Source organism: Megalops cyprinoides, chromosome 21 (genome assembly GCF_013368585.1).
Source record: "Megalops cyprinoides isolate fMegCyp1 chromosome 21, fMegCyp1.pri, whole genome shotgun sequence".
NCBI lineage: Eukaryota > Metazoa > Chordata > Actinopteri > Elopiformes > Megalopidae > Megalops > Megalops cyprinoides.
Window position 1 is genome coordinate 4,677,501 of NC_050603.1, and position 18,698 is coordinate 4,696,198.

General features: G+C 51.0%; 1 protein-coding gene across 1 annotated transcript in view; it reads left to right on the forward strand.

Annotated features, from left to right (window-relative positions):
• macf1a (microtubule actin crosslinking factor 1a) overlaps positions 1-18,698 on the forward strand; it is a 189,364-nt gene that overhangs the window by 49,369 nt on the left and 121,297 nt on the right. Inside the window, exon 2 of the mRNA XM_036555519.1 lies at positions 14,785-14,846. Coding sequence (XP_036411412.1) covers positions 14,785-14,846 — 62 coding nt within the window. The remainder of the gene's footprint in view (positions 1-14,784; positions 14,847-18,698) is intronic.

Sequence of the window (18,698 nt, forward strand, 5' to 3'; positions counted from 1 at the left end):
CCAGCGACCGGCGCTGGAGCTGACACTGGTGCGAGGGAACAGAGGAAGCACAGCAACGATGCGTCCGGGTCACGCAGCTGTGCTGACTGCGGTGTGTGTGTGTGTGTGTGTCCAAGTCTGCTTGTCCACCAGTGTTTGTGTTGTGCCTTGTATTTTTGTGCATCTCCTCATTGTCTAGGACTGCAGTGTCAGTTCATCCAGTCAGAGCAGCGGATGTTGCCGTTGTGCATTTTGGGTGTGTCTGTGAGTGTTTGCGTTTCAGCTGTGGAAGAGCCAGAGAGAGTTTGTTGCGGTGTTTATGTGAAAGAGGTTTTATGTGTTATTTTATTCGTGTAAGAGAAAGGCAGAGTGTGCTTATGTAACTGTGAAGTGTGTGTGTGTGTGTGTGTGTGTGTGTGTGTGTGTTTGTCTGTAGCTGTGTTTGTCCGTGTGTGTGTGACCCCTGCAGTACAGAGCTCTGGTTGAGCCCAAGGACAGCACCAGTTCACCCTGGCAGGATGGAAAGAGTCTGACAGAGGGGAGGGAAGAGGATGAGAGGGACAGAGAGATGCCAGCAGAGAAGATGGTGTGGTGTGTGTGTGGGGGGGGGAACGGAAAAGGACAGACAGACAGACAGACAGATGTGGGGGGGGGGGGGGGGGGGGGGCGCTCCTGTTTCCCCTGTTTCCCCTGTTTCCCCTGTTTCCCCCCGTATCGGTGACAAACGGCCGGGTGCATTTATCACCCCGCCACAGCCCCAGAGGCCTGTCACACATCTTCCTCCTCCTCTTCCTCCTGTTTGTCTCTGCCGCGCTTCCTGTGGGCCAATTTCGGCTGGAAGGGGAAGGTCCTGGAGCCGCTGACGTGTGAGACCCGCGGTAAACACTCCAGGCTGGAGTAAACACGGTGGCAGAAGAGGGGAGGGAATGTGAAGAAACCTGCTGTCAGTCATATCTGCAGGGCTTATACGCAGATGCTTGGACACTAGTGTGAACAGATTGTTAGGGTTATATTTTCGGGTTTGTTATTACGTAATGAAATAAATTAAACTGTTTCTTGAACTGTATCGTTAAAGTGGGCAGCAGTGTGGTGTGGTGGGAAGGAGCAGGGCTTATAGCTGAAAGGTTGCTGGTATGATTCCTTGCTGGGGCACTGCTGCTGTACCCTTGGTCAAGGTACTTAACCCACATTTGCCCCAGTAAATATCCAGCTGTATAAAAGGATACAATTGTAATGTTAGATGCTCTGAATAAGACCGTCTGTCTAAATGGCAATGGTGTAATTTAAACTAATTCCAGTTAAACTCTTAAAGACCTCCAGCCCCACTCTGCCTCCCCTTCTCTGATGCTGGCATCTGCTGTTTGTTGAGTGTGAAGTGTGAGGTTTGGCTGAGCTTGCTTCTTTGCCCAGGACCTTGTGTGTGCGCGTTCGATAGGGAAGAAGCCGCTTCACTGCCTTCCAGAGGCTGGTGTAGGGCTGACTCAGGGAAGAACCTGTGTGGTCCCGCGTGCCCCCTGCCACATCTTGCACTGTAAAGTGTGGTAATCAGTACCCAGGAATAGATAGATAATTTTAGGGTCCATCGGGGCTGATGTGTAGAGGGCTTTACAGTGTGAGCTTTGGGCCTTAATGTAGAGGAGGCTTCGATAACTCCCACAGGAGTGCTGTATGAGTGTGCTGCTGTATGAGTGTGCTGAAGTGTGTCGTGAGTCTTTGTGTGTACATGCATTTGTGTGTGTGTGTGTGTGTGTGTGTGTGCGCGCGCGCGTGCATGTGTGCGCATGTGCATGCACGTGTGTGTCAGAATGACCTTGCTGCCGATCTAGCCGTATAGGTGCTGACTCAGGGAACATTTGGGGGCTGGGGGCTGGGGATGGGTGGGAGTGGGAAGACCTGAAAAATGGCAGATCAGCACTGCACTGCAAAATTACGACAGCGGCACTGCTGATGCTGGCACCAATTATGAAACAGCCCAGTAAAACGAAGGATGCCTGTCCGTCTGTCTGTCTGTGTGTCTGTCCATGTAGTGGGGGGGGGGGGGGGGGGGTCAGTGGGAAATTTCTCTCTCTAGTTTCTTCTTGTGATGAATGAAGTCATTCAGGGTCTGACACAAATGGCAACCGCAGTGCCTGCTTCTCTGCAGTAACAGCGGCCTTTTCTCTCTGCCTCTCTCTCTCTATGTCTTTGTGCCATGCTCATAGATGCTTTCCTGGAACACTTGGTCTAATGAGAAGGCTCTGAACTATCTGGATTTGAGCTGGCAGCCTCTTAAGGCAGCTCGCTGGCTTTTACTGAGCTTTGAGTTTTGGGTTTCCCCTCACATTGCCTGACGTCATAGCTTTGTCACCTTGTCAAATGTCAAAGTATCAAATACACATATTTTGAATTTGGAAACTTTGGAACTTTGGAAACTGCATCATTTTGCATGTGTGTGTATATGTTTGTGTGTGTGTGTGTGTGTGTGTGTATTCAGTGTGAAAGCATTAGTTCATTTGCATGTGTGCGCTCTCAGTGTGTGTGTATCAGTGCCTTTCTGCAGATGAGTGTGTTTTGGTACAGAAGCATTTTCAGGCAGGAGACAGTTTACTGCGATTAGGCGCGGGGGTTCAGATGATTCTACTGGGGGAAATCCTGACTTTTTTTGATCAGAGAAGCGGCTGTCTCCACCACACGCAATCTGATGTCAGCAGGAGCAGTGGAACATATGGCATGATTAACAAAGCTAAAGAGTGCGTTTGTCCAAACGGGGGAAGAAAAAAAAATAAGCTCAAATGTAATTTTTTGTCTACGTACTCTTTCATTACAACCACTCAGTGTATTAAAAACCGAACTTCACAGAGGCGTCTGTCACCCATAGAAAAGCTTACAGAACATGGGCTTGTTTGTACCACAAACCGCCGGGGTTGCAAACCCCATCAGAAGCGGTAAACAGAGAGAGCGTGCTTCGTCTCTGCTCTGCGGTGCTCGGCTCCGCCTGATGACATCACACCACAGACCTGATTTGTGGCTGCGCGCTCTGGGCCTTTGAAGCTACGCTCCCTCCCTCCCTCTCTCGCTCCCTCGCCCCCCCCCCCCTCCCTCTCTTTCTTTCTCTCCCCTTCTCTGTCCTTCTCTTTCTCACCCTTCACTCCTTCCCTCTCCATTGTCTCTCCTCCTCTCCTCCCTCTGTTTCGCACACATCAGTGCGTGTGTCGAGGTGCCGAGGTGCTGAGGCAGTGGCGTGTGATTGGTTAACACGGGGGGCTGAGTTTATAGAACAGGAGACCACAGAGATGCGATCATCAGGCAGGAAGCTGACAGGAACAGAGCAGGATGAGGTCTGCTGCTCACCCACCTTAAAAAAAAAAAAAAAACGTATACAGTTTATCATCACTATTTCTGTACCTTTGTACTCATTACACGCACTCACCCACTCACACATTCACACTTACACCTTCACTCACTCACGCACTCACATGTTCATGCTTACACCTTCACTCGCTCACATGTTCACGCTTACACCTTCACTCGCTCACACGTTCACGCTTACACCTTCACTCACTCACTCACGCACTCACATGTTCACGCTTACACCTTCACTCGCTCACACGTTCACGCTTACGCCTTCACTCGCTCACACGTTCACGCTTACGCCTTCACTCGCTCACACGTTCACGCTTACGCCTTCACTCGCTCACACGTTCACGCTTACGCCTTCACTCGCTCACATGTTCACGCTTACACCTTCACTCTCTCACACATTCATGCTTGCATGTACTGCCTTTGGGGTCCAAAGTGTGTGTCTGTATCATCTGTGCTGTGTTTGTTTAAAGCAGAGAGATGCATGGTGAGCCTCCAGCACTGAGCTGTTGGCATTGAAAGGTTGAAAGGTGGAATAAGACAGTGTCTACAGCATACTAATGAACTGTTGTTCTCTCTCTCATTGAGACACACACACACACATACTCACACACTCACACACTCATACCCCCTCATATTGTCGGGCTGAGTAAGACTCCCCTGTAGACTTGAGTTATGCTGAATCACCATTTTGCTGGGTACAGCACTTTAGTTCCACTAGCTTTAGTGTGGTACTCGACTGCCCAGAAGTAGAATGTTACTGCGCCTTGAACGAGTGTATATTCCTGGTGACTGAGACACACACACGCACGCACACACACACGGCTGTGCACTCTGACTCCACGAATGTCCTCTCTGAGTCCATTAAGAGAGGAAAGCAGTTTGCAGTGTTGAGAGCTTTTGATAGCACAGTGTCCTGCTTTAGCTCTCATTGTGCGTTCAGCTGTCTCACACAAACCGGCAGCCAACTCTGACGCACTCTCACACACACACACACACACACACACACACGCGCGCGCACGCGCGCACATGCACACACCCTCAGTTGGTACACACACACACATGCTCACACACCTTCAGCTAGTACACACTCACACACACATACACACACACTCGCGCGCCTTCAGTCGATACACACACACACACACACACACACCCTCAGATGGTACAGACAGACACATATTAGGAGATGCTCAGATGCAGATGGAAATGAGTAAATATAGATCTAAACACAGATGCCACCTCATAGCAACAGGGATGCTGATGTACGCATACACACACTCTCACAGTGCACGTACCCTGGACTGAAACACACACACACTAACGGACGCTGAAACAGGAAAGAGAGAGCCGGGCCTGTGGTTTCCCTGCAGGAGAGAGGCAGCCCAATTTCTTCATCGGCCGCTCTTACATTTATTTATTTACTTTTTTTATAACGCTGCACTGAGCAACGGCTAAAAGCTGGAAGCTTGTTTCAGGGGAAAGGAATTCTATGTAAGGGTGTCAGAGAGAGAGAGTGAGGGAGCAAGAGAGAGAGAGAGAGAGAGAGAAAGGGAGGGAGGGAGCTTGAGAGAAAGGAGACTCGGCGAGAGTGTGCGTCTGACCAGAAACTTCTTCAAAGAGAAAAAGTTAGAGCCAGAGACCGAAGACACAGCGAGTGGAAGTCAGAAAGAGAGAGAGAGAAGTGAAACTGCTGGAGAGATAAAGTTGGAGAGGCTGAGGGGCTGTGAAGACCAGCTCAGAGAGAGGAGGACACTGGAGGAAGACAAAGAGAGGAGGATGGAGGGGAAGTCAGAGGGATGCAAGTGATTAGGAGAGACAGGCAGACAGCCCATAATAACCTCCCTGTGAGCTCAGGGTGGATACGTGCAGACATACAGAAGTACAGTATTTCAGATCTGTATTCGAGTGGGCTTTTCTCGGCAAACCTATCGTAAAGGAGAATCGGTGACCTGTAGCCCTTGGAATGTCTCAAAGCTGGTTGGTCACTGATGAATAAGAGAAGAGGCTAAGAATTTTTCCCCTCGTAAAACCGGGAGATAGGCTTGCGCACCGAGCAAAGACGGGCGCGAGGACAGACAGACTCGCAGGGCAGCACACAGACAGTCCTAGTTCTGGCCAGCCTTGCCGGTGTGGCCCAGGTCAGGCAGGTGAACGCTCGGGTCCTCTGACTGCGCTGGTAGGATGGATGGCCTGGACTCCTCGGTCCTCACTTCCCTCATCTTCCTCGCTGCGCACGTTCTCACGGCGGCAGGGGTGTGGTTTTACCGCCGACGCCGGGCCCAGCGCGCAGGTACAGACTCTCCCGTCACACCTGGGCACACAGGAAGTTGCCGTGGTGTCAGGTCTCCGAACACTCTGTCACTCTCTCTCACTCTCTCTCTGTCTGGGGGCATGGAGGGATTCTGTCAGCTTCCTGCTTCCTGCTCAGCCGCCTCCTCTTCCTGTTTCAGTGGTAATTTGCCAGGCTGTTTTTGTGTCACCCTAGCTGTCTCTCTCTGCATGTCAGTTACAGATCGGTGGAGTATGGACTGCACAGACAGTAGACTTGGAGAGAGTGATACTGGGAAAGGACAGTACTGCTCCATTCTATCTTAAATGAACTCTGTGGTATTGTGGGTGAAATGTGGTAGTCTGTGGTAATATGGGTCACTTTAGCCCGACTGTGCTTTGTGGTGTTTCCAGCCAGTCTAACTGTAAGGATCTCTGGTGATTTGAGCTAGTCTAGCTGTACTTAACTCTGTAGTGGTGACGTGGATCTCATTAGCTGAATGCTGAGGTGTTATGGATTAGTCTACCTGTATCAAACTATGCGTCCAGTCCAGATTAAATTAACTGGTGGTGATGTGGATTAACTGCGCTGAAATCTGTGGTGCTGTGGGCCAGCCTGGCAGTGCTAAACTCTGTGGTGATGTGGGTGAATCTAGCTGTGCTGGACTCTATGGTGCTGTGGGCTGGTCTATATAAATGTCCTCCACAGGGCTCTGAGGGTCATGAGCATCGATCTGGTCCTGGTTTTCATTCTCTCTCAGATTTTAATTAGTTTAAGTCATTAATTGCTGAAATCATAAAAAAATCTGATTCTAGGTCAGCATGAACTACCTAATCTGAACCATTTGGACTCTCAAAGGGATCTGTGTCCCAGTTGTACATCAGTATACCACAGTGGCCGTAGGTGCTCTGTTGGACTGATCACTTGGACGCATATTAGTTTGCCTGTAAGCGCACTTCAACTTCAAAAGAGTGCACATTTAAATGAGCATGCTTGAACCTAGATGGGGCTACCAGGTCCAGGGCATTGGTGTGGCATTGTGGGTAGGGACTTGGTCTGCTAGCTGCAAGGGCTGCATGCTCGATCATTGGGTCAGCCACCCCTGCTTTATCTATGTATTTATGAGTTGCATTTGGGAATGAACAGGACAAACCCTGTGAAACGTGTTATCTCATTTTCAAGGGGGATCCTGTAGGGGGTATAATCGTCCCACTGAAAACTGTGCACCTGGTTAACAGCATTAATATGAGAGTTAAACACTACTCACTCTTTCAACACTAATAAAGAAATCGAAAGCACAGGGACAGCCGAGTAAATTATTAAATTGAAAGGTTATAGCAGACTCTGCATTTCAAGGTAATTAGATTGAATTTGCACTGTAAATATTCAAAGGAGTGCGTGGATAATAAGTTTTAAAACCGTCAGCTACACGTTTGTTTCTACGAATCTACCGCATAAGGTCATAATATTTATCTGCAGGTCACTGTGTGTTGCTTTCTGTTTGTATGTTACCAGATAACACTGTAGTTTTGGGAAAATGATGAGTATGGTTTTTATTATTCTGAAGTATTATGTGTATTCCAGCGTTACGTCAGTGTGCAAGCCCAGAGGAGTGGAGCACGATGTCCTCTGTGAAATTACTAGTGATTAATTTATGTATACTGGGTGTTAGGCGGGGATGTGTAGGCATGTTCAGCAAGCCCATTTAAAGATCATTTTCATATACTGATTCTTAATAAAGAAGTGTTAAAAAAAGGGCAATAAAAAAGACAAGTCCTCATTTGTCCTTACATCTGTGTGTAACTGACACTTTTGTGTGTGTGTGTGTGTGTGTGTGTGTGTGTGCGCGTGTGCGCGCGCGGTGCTTTTGCCAGCTAACCGTCGCAGTGCATTATGGGTAATCGGCCTCATTCGTAAGGCATAGGTTACAGTTAGCTTTGCCGATGGCTCATGGCATCACACCTCTTTTTGTGTTAATGTTGCAGCAGCTTTTGTATGTGGTGTTCAGGCCGGCAGAGGCCGTTATGGGTTGTTGTAATGGAGGTATGGAGAGTCATAGCTGTGCTCCCAGTCACACAAAGTCCTCACCGTGTGGAATATTCTGAGTCATATGGGACGGATGCGTCGATACTATGGATCTTCTGTGAACCGGTTGGAGCAGAGCCCGTCTCCTGTTCATGGGCTGGGATTGGTGTAGAAACGAACCTATTTGTCTGTTACTATTTATAACGGAACCTACATTTTATAGCGGACGAATGAATTAAAGTTGCGCACACACACTCACATTTGTCTGTGCGCACTCAAGTGTGTGTGTGTGCGTATTTGTGTGTCGGGGTGTGCAGGGTGACTGGTATTTTTAGCAGCTGCAGGAAGCAGGGGCCTGGACTGGGTGGAGCCCTTCATCTGAGTGAAATCTACAGGCCACACTGGAGTGTGTACGCTTGTGTGCTTCTGGGACAGAGACAAATGCAGCAAGCCTCTGTGTGTGTGTGTGTGTGTGTGTGTGTGTGTGTGTGTGCTGTTTTCTGAATGCCTGGACTGAGCCTGATCCAGAGCAGAGGTGACATCACAGGAAAGTAGCTGAGTCACCATGCTTCAGTAAACAGTTATGTACGTTACGTTACATTATTGTCGTTTGGCAGACGCTCTTATCCAGAGCGACTCCCGTAGGTTACAGTTTATACATGTTATGCATTTATACAGCTGCATGTTTACTGAGGCAATTTAGGGTTAAGTACCTTGTCCAGGGATACAGCAGCAGTGCCCCAGCGGGGAATCGAACCAGCAACCTTTCGGTTACAAGCCCTGCTCCTTACCGCTGTGCCACACTGCTGACATCACAGGAAAGTTGCCGAGCCACCATGCTGGAGTGAGCGTTTTCTCACCCAAAGCCCTCCAGGACCTTCTCCGGGCCAAGGCTCGTACTGAGGCCCCAATCCCCACACGCTAGTGCTAATGCACTTTTGGTCTTAAGTACAGCCTTAAGGCTCAGACCCCATCTTTAGAAGCTTATGCTCGTCAGGTGAGGCCGTTTCCGAGCAACACGGCTGCCGGGGCAACGTCGTCCGCTTGACCAGAGCGTAATGTCAGTCTGATTACAGGTCGTTCCGCACATGGCGGCAGTGTGGTGTAGTGGTAATGAGTAGAGCTTGTAACCGAAAAGTTGCAGGTTCAATTCCCCACAGGGGCACTGCTGTTGTACCCTTGGGCAAGGTACTTAACCCAAAATTGCCTCAGTAAATATCCAGCTGTATAAATGAATAGGATGTAAAACTGTAGCCTATGTAAGTCTGGAAAAGAGTGTTGGATAAAAGACTGTAATGTAATGTAATGTTATGTTCCAGGAGTGAACCTGACACCTGTTGCCTGGGGGGGGGGGGGCACGGTGTTGCAGCTGTCTGTGAGTCTGGCTGGGGTTTGTGTGGAGAAACCTGCTCAGACACATACTATGCTGAACTTTTCACTGTAACCACAGCACAGTAGCACGGCCTCTCCCGTGCTCACACCCTGACATTTAGATGTACATTTTTGCATTTGGCAGACGCTCTTATCCAGGGGGAATTAAGAGAAGTGCATTCGGTCACATTATGCATGTAGATGTGCAGATACCGAATCGTTAGAGCTGTACTTGTAATACAGTGCTGTTGGGAGAAACCTTGCTACAATAAGTGCTTTCATAACATGCACAAATATATACTGCTGTCTCCCTTGGAGAGTTTGGTTTGCCCAGAGCTTAGCCTACCTTTTATGGAGTTGTTCTTTCTGTTTCTTTTCGTTTTTGCACGTGTCTGTTTATTTGATTTGTGTCCATAAATGTGTTTGAGTGCAGCTGTCTGAAATGGGCATCTGTGTGTGTTTCTGCCGAATATTCTTGCAGGTGTGTGTGTGTTTGTGTGTTTTAACAGCAGACAAACGCTAAAGGGTTGAAATCGATCAGAGGGAAAGCAGAGGAGGGATACGTGTGTGTGTGTGTGTGTGTGTGTGTGTGTGTGTGTCTGGTCGGAAGTCTTCCAGATGTTCTATCCCTAACGAGGTTTACCTCACAGATGAGAGCATCTGAGTCACAAGGGGCCCAAATGTAATATGTGCTAATGTCATGAGGGCATGATCCTGGCAGAGGGAATGGGTTCAAGCAGAACCTCTGAGGTCACCGCCCCACTCTGGGTCCGTCCGCGCAACCCGGTCCGGTTGGAACCTCTGGGAGCCTGCCTGCTGACTCCCATAATGCAACGCTCCCTCTGTAGAAGTGGTTCACCATTCATTAAGACAAAAGCGGCTGGGAGAATGAGAGTACGGAGGGAGGGAGGGAGGGAGAGAGAGAGTGTGAGCTGTGCCAGTCCCTGGGTGCCACCGCTGACGGAGAGGAGGAGAGACCCCGCCGTAGTGGATGAATACTGGAGTGGGAAACAAGACTAGCTTTGGAAAACGAGGTGGAGAGCGAGAGGGGGAACTTTCTGGCTGAACTGAATGGGAGAGAGGGAGAGAGAGATTAGATGCGATAATGAGAGAGGGAGGGAGAGAGGGAGGGAGGGAGGGATAAGCATTCTGTGTGGTATTAACAGTGTAAGCTGCATCTGGTATTTATAGTTCGGAAGGCCGAGGGAAAACGGCGCGCTGAAACAGCACGGGCGGAGGGAACGAATGGACAGGGAAAAGAGGAGGGAGAGAGAGAGGAAAGTGACAGACAGCTGGAGAGAGGAGAGGGCGAGCGAACGAGGCTGAATGTGAAAGTACCAGCGCCTTTTCCGGGAAGCGAGGGACGGTACAGGAACTGCGGGAGGGGAGGAGGAGAGAGGACCGTGCTGCCATTGGACGCAGCGTGAGAGCCGTCGCTGGACGTGCCTGTGTGTGTGTGCGTACGTGTGTGTGTCTGTGCACGTGAGCGGCGGTCCTCCTCTCTGTCGCTCTGCTCCTCTCAGAGTGTCAGGTGTAATCTGCTCTTCACCTCGCGCGGCCTCTGCGTCACCCCGGAAGCGGACCAGCGTGGCATCGGGGCGGCAGTTGGATCCTCCACATGGACAGCAGTGGCTCTGCTGGCTCTGAGGTTTTTGGGAAAGAGGTGTCTGTCGTACGCTGCTGCCGCGGGTTCGAGGGACGCTGCTTGCTTTGCTCCGTGCAGACAGCACAGTGATGGCTACTGTCGTGTAGCAGAAGAGTTGGACCGTCGGAGTAAGACAGCGGGGAAGCGGCGGAGGTGTTCGCCCCGATCGGACGGAACCGGGAACGTTTACGGGAATGAACTGAGACGGAAGGAGGGGAGACACGCGGACAGCAGCGTGTGTGCATGTGTGTGCGCGCTGCGGGGGTGTTTGGGGGTTTCTCTCTTTCGGTCTGAGCTGCGTGTCAGCAGAGGATTTGGCCTGGAGTCAGATTGGAGTGGTGGGGGAGGCGGTGGGGGGGCTAAAATCGCACAGTGGCTCCCTACACTAAAACGCACTCACACTCCCACTGCCACCTCCTCACTGTCTCTCTCCCTCTCCCTGTCCTTCTCTCCATCTCTCTTCTGCTTCTTCCTCTGTTGTTCTTTCGCTCTGTCTCTGGCCTTGGTAGGTACTCTGTCTGACTCACACCTGGGAGACTTCTCCATCTTCCAGAGCTTTGTCTCATCCCTCTCTTTCTGTTTCTCTCTCTCTCTCTCTCTCACCCTCTGGCTTCCCCTCACACGCTGTCCCTCTCCCCGCACGCACGCACGCACGCACGCACACACACACACACACACACACACACACACACACACACGCAGCACGCTCTCTGGCACTGGTTTTCTTTCTTTATTAAATCAGACGACATCGCTCACAAAGGGAGATCTCGCGGAGTTTCTCCAAGAGGGAGTCATCTTATTGTGCGTGTCTTGTCTGTCACACAGGCCTCTCTCTGTCTCACACACACACACACACGTGCACGCACACACGCATAGCTCTGATGGTCTGGTTGGTGTGGACACTTCGTTGTTAGCTGTGAGTGGAGGTTTCTGCGCACTGAAGCTGGCTGGGTTTTCCCAGGCCAGAGGCACTGAAGGGGATTTCTGGGGCTTCCCGGCAGCTCCTCAGGCCTTCCCCAAAGCGTCCTATGAGGGGGGCTCTGGATCCAGGACACGCTCGTCTTTGCAGGAGTACGGTTCTGTGCGCGACATCAGCAGGCTGCAAAGGCCTCAGCTCCCTGGTCTCTCAGCGAGCACGAGCCGAGCGTTCACATGGAAACCGTCTGGAGCATAAAGCAGGACATCATCTGACGCCCAGCGACCCACGGGGCTGAGTGAGTGGATGACATCATCGGAGAGGGACGTGGGCCTGGGCTGACCTTGTTGCCCTTTTGCTGAAACTTTTGACTTCCTCATTTACCAGGAAATCCTGGTACTTCCTTTCATTTTATATATTTATGAATTCATTTTTTTTGTCTGTGCCAAGAGGAGTACAGCAAACGCCATGCTTATCTTAGCTCACCTGTTTTCTTTGAACTTGCTACCTGGAGCTAAAGATACTCTCTTCCTTATGACCTTGGCTTCCCCCCCCCACACATCGTAAACAGCGAGGATTGTGAAACTGACATAGCGCTCCAGAGACTCTGAGCAGCGGCAACAACAACAGTGTCAAAAAACGACGCAGAGAGATCAGCGCTTCTAAACTGTTGCCGGAAGACTTACTTATAAACCAGAAGGTGCCGAGAATAGAGAGAGAGTGACAGGAGGGAGAGGCAGGGAGAGAGGGAGGGCAGGCTATTCTTATTAGCGGAGGGGAGGAGCTTTCTCTGACTCTGACACACACGTGTGAGGCAAACTGCTACCGCGAGCTGGCTCTGGAAATGGCAGCGGCAGAGGGGCCGGAGCGAGGAGAGAGAGAGCGAAGGAACGAGAGAGACGCTCCGCTGAGAGAGGTCGCCTGAGACCCGCTCGCCCCCCCCCCGGTCACTGTCCGTCGCCCCTCTGAATCCGTCCCGCTCCTCTGTCAGCGGTGTCCAGAGCTGCGAGGCCCTTCGGCTTCAGACAAACCTGTACCTCCCTCTCTCTGCCTCTCTTATCTCGGTGCGGGGGAGAGGGGGGGGGGGGGGGGGGGGGGGGGGAGGAGGGAAGGAGAGAGAGCGAGAGAGTGAGAGAGAGAGAAGGAGGGAGTGACAGGTAAACTGCAAAACGAAAGAGGAGTGGAGTGAGTGACGATAGGAAGGATGTGGCCGGTGTACTGTAATGAGAGCAGCCTGAACGCCCACCTGCAGTCCCTCATGTGCTGCACAGGTTAGTGGCCTAACACTTAACCCCGTCTGTGTGTCTGTGTCTGTGCCTGCACTCATTAACAGGGCCCTCAGAGCTGTGGCTTCACCACAGGCATGTGCTGCTGTTGGAGCAAGTCTTGAGTTGTAGTGAGCAGGTGTCAGTCAGCAGGCTGTCACAGTAGCTGTATGTTTATGTGTGTGTGTATGTGTACAATGTGGGGGCGGGGGCGTTTCTGTGTGAACAATAGCTCCCTGTGTCCGTGTGGTGAGTGTGTTTACAGAAAGCACGCTGTTCTGCACGTGTCACTCTAAAAACATGTGCGGTGTGCATTGGCGGTGCTCTCAGGCTGCTGGCTGCTCCTGCAAAGCATTCTGGGAGCCGCTGCGCCCCAGTGTGAGAGCACCGTAAAGTGCCTGCTGCGTGGGCTGCGGTCTGAGCTCCCCGAAAACGTGGGCCGGCGCAGCCGGCGGCGCAGAGGGTTTCTGCGCACAGGCTGGCTCTGGCGTGAATACTGACGGGGCGAGCCGAAGTGGTTTTGCAACTGTGTGTTGAAATTTGTTCCTGGCGCACGCTGGTGCGCACAAGTGCTGAGTGTGACAAGGGAGAGCGTGAGAGTGTGCACACCTACTTTTACCACCTGGACAAAAGCACTGTGCTGTGCTATGGGGTGATTATTGACGTAAATATTAGGATCAGATTGTTACAGGTCCGGAGTGGGCTCCTCTGATACGCTGCTCCCTGTAGCCAGCAGTTCCCCTCACCTTGAGTAAATCCAGTTGTAGGAAAGCCTCGTTGTAGGCCGGTGTCAGTTGGCCAGGTTAAGACTGCTTGCTAAGCAGACAGATAATGCCACATAATGAAGCTCCAGGCGTGTCAGGAAGTTCTGTGTGGGCTTGTCTGAGAGTGCAGTATGTGAGGAATTAAGCACATGGTGTGTGTGTGTGTGAGTATTAATCACTGTGAGCTGGTGAGTAGAGTGTGTTCTTAGTACAGCATTTTTGTATGTGTGTGTGCGCGTGCATGTGCGTGTGTGTCTGTGGGGAGGAAGTGAGACATGTTATCTCCTCTGCATGGTCTTTCGGTATCGCGGTGTCGCTATGGCTACCACATCAACAACAGAGGGCCGTGAGGGGTGGGCGGGGCAGGTTTTTTGGACCGCTTCTTTTCCAGAGCGGCAGATAAAGCCACAGAGCTCTTCGCTCAGGCTCTATTTTGGGGCGGCTGTCTCACTCCTGGAGCACGATGACGCACCCCCGTCTGGTGCTGCGAGGAGCAGAACAATGGCAGATTGCGGGGGAGAGACGTCACCCTCCTCTTTTCTCCGGCCCGCCTCAGTGCTGCTTTAGATCTACTCAGGACAGCACATTATGACTTTGATTGGACGCCACATGGCACGCCACAGCACGAGCTGTGCTCAGTGTAGTTTGTGTAATGCAATGCGAGATTTCAATTTCAGTGTCGATGCCACAGCACCCCCTGTCTGTGCGGAGGTCTCATGGGATCCGAAGTGAGGCCCAGGTTGAGACTGTCCAGAATGCAAGTCTGTCAAATTTACTGATAGGAACCTCTTCCCCCTTCTGCCTCCCCATTCTTGTTTATCCCATCAGTCGTTTCCATAGCAACATTTAGGGGTGACAACTGTTCAGTTATCCAGCAGCTCATGTTGCCCAGTTAGTCTTATACATATTTTTGCTGGTGCATTCTGGGTAAACTATTGGGTCCAGGTTTTAACAGCGTGGCAACTCCGGCTGATTCGGCTGTTCACCCCCCCCCTCCCCGCTATCCCCCCCCCACCCCCTCCCGCTCCACCAACAGCTGAGGGGGAAAGTAGGCCACAGCTGCTGGGGAGAGAGGGGAAAACTCTAAATAATACAAACCTGAGAATGACATTGCACTCTGTTTTTCTCTTACATAATTAACCTTTCTCTTTCTTTCTTTCTCCTTCCCTCTCCCTCTTTTTCCCCCTCTGTTTTTTCTTCCCCTGCAGATGAGCGAGATAGAGTGCAGAAGAAAACGTTCACCAAATGGGTCAACAAACACTTGATCAAGGTAAGATACACCTCACTTATTTCTGTTCTCACTGCAACGGAGTGCAGATAGGTCCCACTGAAGCACGGTTTCTACTGATCGCCTTTCGCGCCATCGCAAAGTCGAAAAAGCGGAAAGTCGCACCACCATAAGCCGGGGACCACCTTTACAGGCACCAGTCTGTTAACTTCACACTGCAATCCTGCTGGCACTCCTTCAAGTCTGCTGTCCTGCCCAGAGAGTGTGCCCGCTTGCATGTACAACTGTTTCAGGACATAGAATCTGACTGCACTTCCCAGCACTCTCCCCTGTCAGTGACTACATCATGCAGTTTGGACACCAGCTACAGAAGATTAAAAATGCAGACGCTCGGTAGTTTGAGTGCACTTCAGCACAGCACTGTTTGTGTAGAAGGACCTGTCAGGTTTTAGGCTTGAGTCTCAAAGGTCGCTGGTTTAATTACCCGTTGGGGCCCTACTGTTACAGCATACCTGAATTGCCGCGGTGATTACCCAGCTGTATAAAAGGATCACATGTTAAACTGCACCAGATAAGAGCGATCGATAAACGAATAATAACGAAAGTAAGATTGCAACTCGGTTGCGCAAAACACATTGCATTAAAAATTCTGTGTCAAAGGGTCATCATGTATTCATATGAACTGCAGTGGTCTTGGAGGTGCAGCTGAGGTCCAACCAAAGTAATCGCTGGTTCCGCCAGGTTATGGTGCAGCCCATCCAGTTATAGTGCAGCCCGTCCAGTTATGGTGCAGCCCGTCCAGTTATGGTCCAGTTGCAGTGCAGTACTCTGCAGCTTCTGGTCCGTTTCGCGGAGGGATACACACATATAGTCCACACACTGTCCTGTGTCCAAAGCACAGCTCCGTTAGCATGTCTGTGAGAAGTTTAAAGGTGGGAAGGCTAATAACAAACACTGTCAGTGTGTCCTACCATTCTCTGGCCATTTTCAGGGAACAGTGCATACGCATGCACGGTGATTTGAATCATTTAGAATCCGAAGTAAGAGGTGCAGGCAGGTGCGGCCGGGCTATTTTAGTGCTGCTTACTGTAAAATCGGGCTTGCATGAATTATTCCGGTGAAGGTCTCTCAGGATGATTTTAATGTTGCTGTCATATATTTTACTGGATGATTTTCCACTGCTTTGTCAGGCGCTCCCCGTGTGTGTGTGTGTGTGTGGCTGTGGCTGTGTGTGTGGCTGTGTGTGTGGCTATGTGTGTGTGTGTGGCTGTGTGATGCTATCTGAGGCCCTGGATTATATGAATCTAAGGGGTGACTGAGTCCTCGGGGGTCTCTGAAATGAGCAGACAGTTGGGACGGCGATGGGATGTGCGCTCTCTGACACGCTGTAAACAGCCGGCTGGGTCACATGACGCTCTGAAATGAAGCCGCGCAGCTGACCTCATAACTCAGCACGCCGCGCCGCTAATGTGGGCCAGTGTGCAAGCGTGCGCGGCGTTGGAAAAATGTCAGCGTAACGTTAGAGAAACGCCAGGCTGGTATGAAGGGGATATATTTACCGTGGTATCCTGTGACCTTTCCCTGTCTGAGAGGCGGGGGGTGGGGGGTTGGTGTGGGTCTGACGGGGGTGGGGGGGCGAGTCGGCAGCCACTGGCAAAATGTCAGACAAGGAGAGAGAGGAGAGGGGTGCAGCGGGGGACAGCGCCAGGGGGAGGGCGATTTTGGCCAGAGATGTGGGGGAAAACAGGGAGGAGGCCATTCAGAGAGAGCAAAAGCAGTGAGACTGTGGTGTCTAGATGCACAAGACTCTGATTAACTTTGACTGGAGAGTCGAGTTCTTAAAGCCATGACAGAGAGGACACCCCGCCACCGCCCTCTCGCACAAACTCCTCAGACTCTCAGTCAGCTGCAGTTAGACTCAGATACACTGTCTCTGTCTCCACTGCTCCAGGTGCAGTCTGTGCAGAACTGACAGTACAGACACGCTGTGGGTCCACAAGTACAGACCACCCCACCTGCGGATACACACCACCTCACCACCCCACCTGCATATACACACCACCTCACCACCCCACCTGCAGATACTATACACCACCCCACCTGCGGATACACACCACCTCACTACCCCACCTGCAGATACTATACACCACCCCACCTGCAGATACTATACACCACCTCACCTGCGGATACACACCACCTCACCACCCCACCTGCGGATACACGCCACCTCACCTGCAGATACTATACACCACCTCACCTGCAGACACACACCACCTCACCTGCAGATACATACTACCTCACCTGAAAATATGTAAAACTTTACCTGCATCGTAGTATCTGTACCTGTATCGTAGTATACTCACCTTTCGTCAGAGTGCACAAATTAACTTGTGGTAGGGTTTGAATAATGTTATGCTCACACTCACTGGTCTGGGAGTGTTATGAACCTGGTCTGACACTGTTGCTCATTTAAACTGAATGGTTACACTTATGTTCTATTGTGGTGGGTGTCACTCTGGGTAAGAGCATCTGCTAAATGCATGTAATGTAATGTAATATACTCCACCCTATCTGCAAATACACACCAAGGATTCCGCTTGGATAAAAAAAAAAATTCCTTCATTACAAAATGTTGCCTGTCATCATTTTCATACATGAACAAGTCATCAAATCAATGTCAAATAAAGTATCGCCAGAAAGACAGAATGACACGTGTATGTTTTACAAACCCTTGATTATTCCCCTAAACTGACATAATCATTTCACAATAGCTATTTCAGGTAAGCTATGGCTGTAACAATCGCTGAGTGTAGGCGTGCCTGTGCCAGCATTCCTGATTTTATGAATGCCTCGGCTGTTGACACAGAGGTGATTACATCACTGAAACTGAAACCAACCTGTTTGCTCACTGCTGTCATCTCTCAGCTGACAGCTGGACAGGTGTGTGTGTGGTTACAGAGGTGTGGCCCTCAGGAACAGGGCTGTCAGAGAGAGAGAGTGTGTGTGTGTGTGTGTGTGTGTGTGTGTGTACTGTACACACAATCCAAACAATGACCCGGCTTACCTAGCCCACGGGAGAGGAAGGTGAGTCCAAACAGCACAGGTTGCCTGTGTGGACCGCAGCAGCTGGGGTTGATGGGAAACGCCACGCCCCTGTCCTGCAACCCGGATTCTGGGGACAGTGAGATCACTGCTCTGGCTTGTTGTGTTCCAGTCACCCTGGCAACGGTGCTCCACTCCGGAACTCGATCAGGTGACAGGCACCTGACAGCTTGAACGGGGAGAGAGAGAGGGAGAGAGAGACGAGAGACAAGTGAATAATGGTTGGGGGGGGGGGGGGTGTGGGGTGGTCAGTGCCAGCAGTTGAGGGAGGGAAAATGTTATGGTGATGAAGAGGGAGATTTATAGAGGAAGCAGGAATGAAAGACTGGAAATGAGCGGAGTGAGAAACGGAGGGGGGGGGGGGAGGGAGGGAGGGAGGATGCCCATCTAATGGAAGTGAGTAGTAATGAGAGAAGAACAAAGAGCAGCAAGTGAGGGAGGGGGAGAGGATGCACACAGGGGAAAGAGTGAGAGAGAGAGAGATGGAGAGGTGTGTCAACTCCTTGCACATCTGTGGACTGTGCTCCACATGGAATGACCACTCCTTGACCTGGTGTTCCACAGTGCGTTTGTTCTAACCCGTGGACTCATGGGAAATAAGAGGAAAGCTTAATTTCGGCAGCTCGGTCTCCCCTCCCGGTAGCTGTGGGAGTGTCCAGGATGTGCTTGGCCTCTAGCGGGCAGTACTGCTCTCTGAGATGCGAATGCTGGTGAGGAAGGGTATCTTCTTATACAGATACAAACACAACTGTAGCTGGATGTTAAAACTCCAAAAGAAGCCTGGTTAAAGCC